General features: G+C 37.4%; 2 protein-coding genes across 2 annotated transcripts; both read left to right on the plus strand.

Annotated features, from left to right (window-relative positions):
• Nucleotides 1-830: 830 nt before the first annotated feature.
• Nucleotides 831-4,002, plus strand: LOC121392700 (tripartite motif-containing protein 59-like; the record flags this gene model as incomplete). The annotated part of the gene is made up of 2 exons (XM_041523805.1): nucleotides 831-1,010; nucleotides 3,467-4,002. Coding segments are annotated over 2 exons (716 nt in total), but the record flags the coding sequence as incomplete, so codon positions are not given.
• A 21-nt stretch (nucleotides 4,003-4,023) lies between these two features.
• LOC121392701 lies at nucleotides 4,024-5,133 on the plus strand. The gene has a single exon (XM_041523806.1). The coding sequence runs from the start codon at nucleotides 4,024-4,026 to the stop codon at nucleotides 5,131-5,133; it is 1,110 nt and encodes a 369-aa protein (XP_041379740.1).
• The last annotated feature ends 4,417 nt before the right edge of the window (nucleotides 5,134-9,550 follow it).

Here is a 9,550-nt window from a genome sequence, read left to right on the forward strand (position 1 = left end):
TCGATCGTGTGTCATCAGTAGCATTCGATAACAGTTGTGGTAATTTCACTGGTAGGAATTCATTTGAAGTCTTAAATGATCACCACGGAGGGGCGAGACGTAAACAAGTGGTAAAGCGCTCACTTGAAGACCAGTTGGTTTGGGATCGATCCCCGTCAGTGCGCCCATTGGGCTATTTCTCGCTCCAGCCAGTGCACCACGACTGGTACATCAAAGGCCGTGGCATGTGCTATCCTGTCTATGGGATGATGCATATAAAAGATCCCTTGCTGCTAAACAAAAAGAGTAGCCCATGAAGTGGCGACAGCGGGTTTCCTCCATCAATATCTGTGTGGTCCATAACCATATAACAGTAAATAAAATATGTTGAGCCCGTCTTTAAATAAACCAGTTCCTTCCTTGATCACCACCCGTGGGTGGACCCATTGGACTATTTCTCGTTCCAGCCAGTGCACCACGACTGGTATATCAAAGGCCATGGTATGTACTACCCTGTCTCTGGGATGGTGTCACCGTGCATATAAAATATTCCTTGCTGCTAATCGAAAAGAGTAGCCCATGAAGTGGCGATAGACGGTTTCCTCTTTCAATCTGTGTGGTCCTGAACCATATGTCTGACGCTATATAACCGTAAATAAAAGGTGTTGAGTGCGTCATTAAATAAAACATTTCTTTCTTTTTTTCTTTTCCTTGATCACCATGGAGCATCCAATGTGATATCGTTAAATTGATCTCCGACCTGCCATCTCCACCCCTCCACCCCACTAGATACCATCGTGTAAACAGACTAATCTTCATTAGGTGTGTAACAATGTTTTATTTTTTTTCAGACATGGCCACAGCATCCTCCATAGACGACCAAATCTCCTGCAGCCTCTGTTTGGAGATCTTCATTGATCCGCGCGTACTTCCGTGCGGACACACATTTTGTTTGACGTGTCTCCAAAATCACATCGACGCCAACAACACAGATGATACTTTCGAGTGTCCAAACTGCAGGGACATGGTCGGTATACCTGACAACAAACAACCTACATCGTCTTGGGCTTCACAGTTCAAACGAAATCTGGCACTCGTGGTCTCATCAAACAATTAAAAATATGTGAGTTAAAAATAGAACTTTTTGCCGTATAAAGATGCAACTTTCAGCAGCCTTCCTTGATTTTTATAACTAACATGTGTGGGTGTATCTGTGTGCGTGTATGTGTGCGTGTCTGTATGTGTGTGCGTGTCTTTGTGTTTGTGTCTCTTTCAGCTAATGAAATTTCATTTAGTGTTTTGGTAAAAATAACATGGAAACGAGAAACCAACATATAACACCAAATGATCTTTAAATCTGACTACATTTGCAATAGTCAGTTTTCATAAAGAAACTCAATGTAAACTATAATAAATCCAAACAACACAACTGTAATACGTGATCAGAGTCGTATCTCTGCACAATGCAGTCGTATAGGAATTTGGCAAAATAGTGGTTGATTCTACGAATATGTATTTAGTGCCTCGTCTATAGAAGGACAGCCACGCCCCAGGAGATCCTTTACTGGAGATTTAATCCGTCTTCCAACGCCACGAAGAGGACTGCCACTCCCAGAAAAGTTTACTGAATCAAAACTAGCACTGGACAGAGCTCATTACCATGAGAACAGCCGTGATGACATGCACTTATAAATCACTTTCACAACAGTGACGTTATCAGGTGGTCGCGAACGGTGAGCATATCCTGCCACACAGGTGGTCCTCGTCACGAATCTTAAAAATCTTACTTATAGTGTCTTATAATCTTACTTATAGTCTCTTAAAGTGCACTACATCCTGGAATTCGTCTTTATCTTCATTCTTCTAAGTTCAGTACACATCTTCTGAACATCAATATACACTTGAATTCTTCCCCAACAGATTTAACAAACTGATAATGCAACTGCTATTTAACTATTGTCCGTCTCATCATTCTATATAAACAAAAAACAATTTTGTAATAATTTTAGTGTGGTTTAACGTAAGAAGAAAAGTAAAACTGTTTTGGAAATAGCAACAACAACAAAACCCAACTATTTTTGTATGCAGTGTACTAAACAATCGGCTAATAACTAAATAACTTATAGTACATTTCATAGTATGAACAAAGGCATACTCACACCACTAGACATATTGGTTAATTAATCATCAGCTATTAGATGCAAAATATTTGGTGATTTTAACAATGCAGCAAGGGATCTTTTATATGAACTTTCACGCAGACAGGAAATAACATCCCACGGCCTTTGACCAGGTGTGGTGCACTAACTGGAACGAGCGAGAAAAACACCAATCAGTTGAATGGATCGACCGAGGTGGTTCGATCCTGCGACGCAACCACTTCAAGGGACAATGTTGCTTACAGACGATGTTGTCACCCAGTTATCAAGATGGCATCACCGTATGACTGCCATTAGGGGAATTAAATTAACGCAACAACAACGTGAATCCATTGCATGTAGGTGCAGTTTCTCTATTTATGACTGTTTTGGTATGTTTGGTGAAAGCAAGACCAGTGTCTAAGATCATTCAGCTTCATTTAGAAATACATCATCATCTTCAGATATGCCATTTTACTTCAAATCTTAAATTGTTATAGGTAATACCCTATTTTACCACCCAATGAGTAACATTAAGTTGGTTTCAATATATATTACACAAAACTTTGATGACCAATACCTTCATTTACGTTTAAATGTACTGATGTGAACCATGTAGAGTTTGCCAGGAAAGAAGAGAATCTACAGAAGGCAGGACATGCTCAACTTTCACGAACACCTGGTATCATCATTGTTATGACAGTGATTCATGAGTGCACGTTATCATTCACAGCTGTACTAATGCTAATGAGCTCTGTCCCGCGCTAGTTTTCGTTGAGTAAACTAGTCTTTGTGGTGGTGTAAGATGGATGAACTCTACTGTACAGGATCTCCTCAGGTGCGGCTGCTCTAGTATAGACGAGGCACTAGATACATATTCATGGAATCAACCACTAGTTTGCTAAATGCCCATTCGACTCAAACACAACATGCAAACACACAAACAAGAAATAAAAAATAAAACTTAAAGTTTGAGAATTTGTTTTTTGTTTGTTTTTATTTGTTTTTATTTGGGTTTTTTTTTTTTTTTTTTTAAAGAAATAATTTTTATTGTCCCAGAAGAATACGTAGTGTTAGTGTTGGGGCCCTAATCACTACCAATACATGGCATACATATTAGTAGCAACATATACAGGTAATTACATAGACATATCTAGTACGAAGAAATATTCTTTAAACTCGTCTAGGGCACTGACTTAAATTTAAAAGAAAGATCGCGAAGAAAAGAAAAGAAAAGAAATAAGGAACGCATTTATGACAGTATATTCACAGAGATACCCACATACATAAGTGTGCTCTAGTGCTGTCAAAAAACAAGTTTAAACTTTTGACTCTTGTTTATTGGGCAGGTGATGACTCAAGACCGACAGCTCAACAAGACCCAAGTAGACTGGTAATTGAATCTTCCTGTGAAATGATAAAGAAGTTCAGTCTTTCTATAGAACACCAGATGATGTCAGACATTGAGAGACTACAGCGAAGCGTCGACGTCAGCGCGACACAGACTGCGGCTCAGATGCAAACACAAGGAGATGAACTGATTGCGGAGTTCACAACAGCAGTCCGCACTGAACTGGAAAAGAGGAATTCAGAACTGGAAAAATGTCGTCAGTCTGTTAACAACGAAATAGTTGAATTGTTCACTGATGCTAACAGACTGATAGAGGAAAGTAAAGAATGTATGAAATTGGGAGAAATTCTCCTCAGATCTGCGTCACTTTCTGATATGAAAAGACATGTTTCCAAATTTTCAAAAATGCAAACGATAACAACTGATTATTTAGCCACACAGCATCCTGAATTTCCTAATTTGGCAATAACTTTAGTTGAGCCTGAGAAAACAGGAAACAAAACGTTTTCTGTGGAGATTGGGAAAATTTTGTGACCTGACGTAAAATCTATCAAGATGACACATAAAATATATTTACAGACATCGATATTTGAACCAGACATCAAGATAAACCGGAAGTCAGATAGAATCAAGCATGAACAAACGGTAAATGCAAAACTGCAATCTGATACAGAATGTCCAGACATCAAGATAAACCGGAAGTCATATAGAATCAAGTATGAACAAACGGTAAATGCAAAACTGCAATCCGATACAGAATGTCCAGACATCAAGATAAACTCGAAGTCAGATAGAATCAAGCATGAACAAACGGTAAATGCAAAACTGCAATCCGATACAGAATGTCCAGACATCAAGATAAACCGGAAGTCAGATAGACTCAAGCATGAACAAACGGTAAATGCAAACCTGAAATCCGATATAGAATGTCCAGACTTATCATCTATCCTAGTGCTAGAAGGTCAAGAGTCAAACAAGATCGTTGTTACTGACTGGATAAACAAATGTGTAAAATCATTTTCCTCTCAACACAAAAATGTTCAGAGTCTCTACAGGACCAATAGCAGACCATGCTACCTTGCTAAGACACGTGACCACCAGGTGCTCGTCACCCTGCCAGAAGAAAGAAAACTATTATATCTGTATGTACAAGATGACATACACCTGATGAAGACGGTGACAACCAAGAATGACTATTACGATATAACCGTGTTGCCTGACGACAGCATGGCTGTGACTAGAGGGTTGTCTGGGTGTGTGGACATACTAAACCAGTGGTGTGACGTCATACGGTCTATTCCTAACAAGGTGATCTCCAACCCCGGGTATCTAACAGTGAAAGGTGACTCTCTAGTTGTTGTACCAGATACCACTAACATTGTCACATGTGTGTCGTCATCAGGACTAGTCATGTGGGTATCACGTGATTCAGCAAGGTTTCGTCGGCTATATGGTGTTGCATGCGACACTGAGGAGTTTGTTTATGTCTGTGATAACGATAGACATGCCATTGTTCAGCTGTCACGTGACGGGGAGGTTATTCGTGACGTCATCACACAGGAAGACGGCCTAAAACAACCTGTGTCACTCTGTTTCGCTCGAGACAAACTTTATGTAACCCAGGAAAATGGAGAAATAAAAATATTTGGCTGGAGCCAAAATTAACATTGACCCTACCGGGTGTATATCACCGAATTAAATTGCATTGATGACAAAAGTAAGTTACAGTAACATATGTGACTATAACTTCAACACACAGTGTTTCAATCAACACATACACCATGAATATAAACACTATAACCTCCCAACCTTAAAATAGTGTTTTCTAATGGGTGTTAAGTTACTCGTTTTAGACGTAATTGGAAGTGTCTTTGACTCTCCGAGTTCCACACAGTAATTGTTATCCTGATTTTAGGAGGACTCATGTTACAAGCAAGTAGTTGTTGGTACATTGACACTAGTTCAAATTACTTTCCACACGAAACAACATTTTATATTTTTAAAAATAATGTCACATTTGTCACATTTGTCAGAACGGCACCAATGGTTGCGGGGCGGGACTTAGCCCAGTGGTAAAGTGCTCGCTTGATGCGCGGTCGGTCGAGGATCGATCCCCGTCGGTTGGGCTATTTCTCGTACCATCCAGTGCACCACGACTGGTATGCCAAAGGTCGTGGTAAGTGCTATCATGTCTGTGGGACGTGGCATATAAAACTTCCTTGCTACCAATGAAAAAATGTAGCGTGTTTCCTCTCTAAGACTGTCAAAGTTGTCAAATATGCTCTTGTGGTGTCGTTAGTTGTGGAATTAAAACACAGATGCATTTCGAACTTAGGTCTCACTACACAGTTCACTTCCGGGTTAGATTGCATTCATCACGGTCCACTATAGTTCCTAACTGCACATATAGTGTGGTTCACATATTCACGTCTAGTAATTGGGGAAGAATTAAAACAAATTGTATTTTTTCAATGGTAAGCCTTGCTATTTTGTAATGTTGTGCATTGACGTGTTGGGACATGGGTATATAGCGGAAGAGGCGACTGGTGGGGTTATGATGTAAAACTACCTGTTCGGACTGTTACTACAGCCAGATGCAGTCATACAGCAAAAACAAACTGAGACGGAAATGTTCTCAATTTTGGTAGGGAAAATAAATGTATGTTCGCAATGGTGTATGTTGTTAGTACCACCGGGAACTCGTTCTATTGGCAATCTTCATTTGAAGTTGAGCAATTTAACATGGATTTCAGTGGCAGATGACATTTGTGTTGTGGGACTTTATATCACTCCACAAAATGGTGATATTAAAATATCTGGCTGCAATCAAAGTGAACGATGACAACACCATGTTAAAATATATCGGCGACAAGCAAAACTAGTTGATAATGGGAGAGCGTGGAAGTATACTGTAATGTAATGTACTTTGGCGGCATTGATAAATAAGAATTGGTGTGTGTGTGGGGGGGGGGGGGGGGGGGGGGGGTCTGGTCCCTTGTGTTATCCAGCTGGTGACAAGGGAGTCATATAACTGCCCTTTTTGCGTCTATTAATTCGAACCTTCAGTACAAATGCAGTTTTGGGAAATGTTAGTATATGTAATAAAAAAACCCTAACATTACCAGCATTATCTAAATCATTATGTTATGCTTCTAACATTTAAGTAATATAATGTTGCGTGATATTGGAGGTTACTTTTCTTATATTGCATAGTAATAAGCCTGCCGACTTAGTCGAGACGAATGTTCTCACGTTTCTTCAACTAACCTCATCATTTCATCAGTACTGTACCTTGTGGACGGTGAGTCAGCCCCCTCCCCACCCCATGCGACAAAAAAAAAAAAAAAAAAAACCCTAAAAGATACATGTTATACATAGTGCCCTTTTTTATATAACTAAAGAAAGGTTCTATATTGCTATGTCCTAGTTTTCTTATGACCGGCCTCGGTGGCGGTCTAGATGCTGGTAAATACTTGGTTCGGATTTCAGTCGAGACATGGGATTTTTAATCCAGATACCGACATCCAACCCTGAGTGAGTGCTCCACAAGGCTCAATGGGTAGGTGTAAACCACTTGCACCGACCAGTGATCCATAACTGGTTCAACAAAGGCCATGGTTTGTGCTATCCTGCCTGTGGGAAGCGCAAATAAAAGACGCCTTGCTGCCTGTCGTAAAAGAGTAGTCTATGTGTCTAAAAAAACAGTGTCAGAATGTCCATATGTTTGACGTCCAATAGCCGATGATAAGATACAAAATTAATGTGCTCTAGTGGCGTCGTTAAATAAAACAAACTTTACTTTTATTTCAGTTATCATATATATATATATATATATATATATATAAATAAAAATGATAAAAGAAAACAAGTGTACAGTATATATGTATTTTAAAAAAACAATTTAAAGAAATAATGATCCTTTTACATGTTTCAATGTTATCTTCAGAAAGGATCTGCTAAATAACCAACATACATACATACATACATACATACATACATACACACACACACACCACACACACACACACAGACACACACACACACACACACACACATACATATATATATATATATATATATATATATATATATTATATATATATATATATATATATATATATATATATATATATATATATATATGGATCTATGTCATGTATTATGTTATTGTTTAATGAAATTCTCAGTAGTGCAAAGAATAGTTTTTGCATTTACCATAGTTTGACACCCAATAGCCGATGTATTTTTCGTGCTGGGGTGTCGTTAAACATTCATTCATTCATTCATTCATTCATTCAGTAGTGCACTACGAAGTTGCGTAACTATTGTTATTAGAGATCGTTTGGACGCATAATGGGAGCTACATTTTGTTGTATTCCATGATAATGTGTTTAGTCTATGAAACTATGCTTTTAAAATAGTTGTCATATTTTATGGGATATTAGTATATTACGATTGCTAAATGTGTTAATTTAGTGTTCGAAGTCCGTGTTTCAGCCTTGCATTATTCGACTTCATTTAATTTCCAGCTTCATGTACATATCAAAACTATGACATAACGTTGATATTAATCGTATTGATGTAAATATTGCCATAATTGAACAGTGTGTGCACTTACACACTGAAAACATACCATAGACTTATACATAAAACTGGGATAAATTTCCGTTTGATCGACTATTTTAACATGGCTGCCGGGATTGACCGTGCCATTCAGTAAAGTTTATTTTTTCTCGAAAACTTGTACGACCGTTTAGCTTTTTTGTTAGTTAAACGGATCCTAATATTGTTTGTATATTATGTCAAATCATTGTATTAATTAAATGAGATAATAACTGTAAAATTATTACTGCAATTATAATATTAATGCTTTTAGGAACTATATCCCTGTACGCTGAGAACCTGTTTACGCATACATGTTGCTAAGGTCATATATATCGGTACACAATATTTGTAAACAACGGTATAAAGATGTTGTTTTTTATAATAATTCAAAAGGCTTTTTCATTAAAACTATTTTATATTGAAATTAGACCACAAAAAGCAATTGTGTAATGCTAGTCCCATGTTTAGAATTTGTTTATATTATTAGCTTCAATTCCTAATGTATTTCCAGTGCACCATAGCTTGTTTTTGTGCCTGGTAACTAATGGCTTTTTTTTATGAATATTCTAAAGTTGAAATTGTTTTACGCTAATTTTAGACTGAAAAAAGAAATTAAGAAATGCTAGTTTTATGTTTATACACTTTAGTTATTTCCAGTATTAATTATTTCAAGTTGGTAATGCTTTCACTATGGGCTAAATTGACGTATTTATAAAAATTGAAGTTTCTCGGGATTTAAAGTGTGCATTTACAAACTGTAAATTGAAAACGGAAGCTGGATCAAAACTTAGTTACTTTATTTAATGAGCAGTTGTGTGCATAACGTAATTATTAATTGAAATTATATTTATTTTGTAAAGGTAGATCTCTTCCTAGTGTAACGTAATTTATCACTGTGTCTTATGACGTCACGTGGTACTTCTCAGACATATACAAAGGCTGACATCAATGGACATCATCCCCCTTTCCATTTAGGCAGACCATTCAAAAATGCGTGAGATTTTCCCACATTCAAATTGTGCATCCATTTCTCTGACATAATCCTACAGTATATTATAAATGCCATAGCACCAAAACTACATCTGCCTGATACCTATTCCGGTCGAACTGTTGAATGTGCACGTTAAACCCTTTGACCTGACCTCACCTGGACGTCAACGTTCTCTTTCTCGTTCGCGGTCCAACTTTCCAACTTTATTACATTACATACATTTAAATTGAAACTGGAATAATTTTAACTAATATTTTTTCAAGTAAAGCTTATTAACTTACCGTACCGTACCATCTTTATTTAATTAACTGTTTTATGGAGTAATATTTTTAAGCAACTGCAAGCTGTAGTTAAGTTTACATTTATTGGAGATACAGTCGTCACTGGTTTAATATAATTGGAGCTGAAAGGAAGAGATCTATCTATCTGTTGGAAACGTACTTGTGAACATTAACTTTATTTTCATTTAAACTTAACTTTTAAATA

This window comes from Gigantopelta aegis, unplaced genomic scaffold (assembly GCF_016097555.1).
Source record: "Gigantopelta aegis isolate Gae_Host unplaced genomic scaffold, Gae_host_genome ctg4325_pilon_pilon:::debris, whole genome shotgun sequence".
NCBI lineage: Eukaryota > Metazoa > Mollusca > Gastropoda > Neomphalida > Peltospiridae > Gigantopelta > Gigantopelta aegis.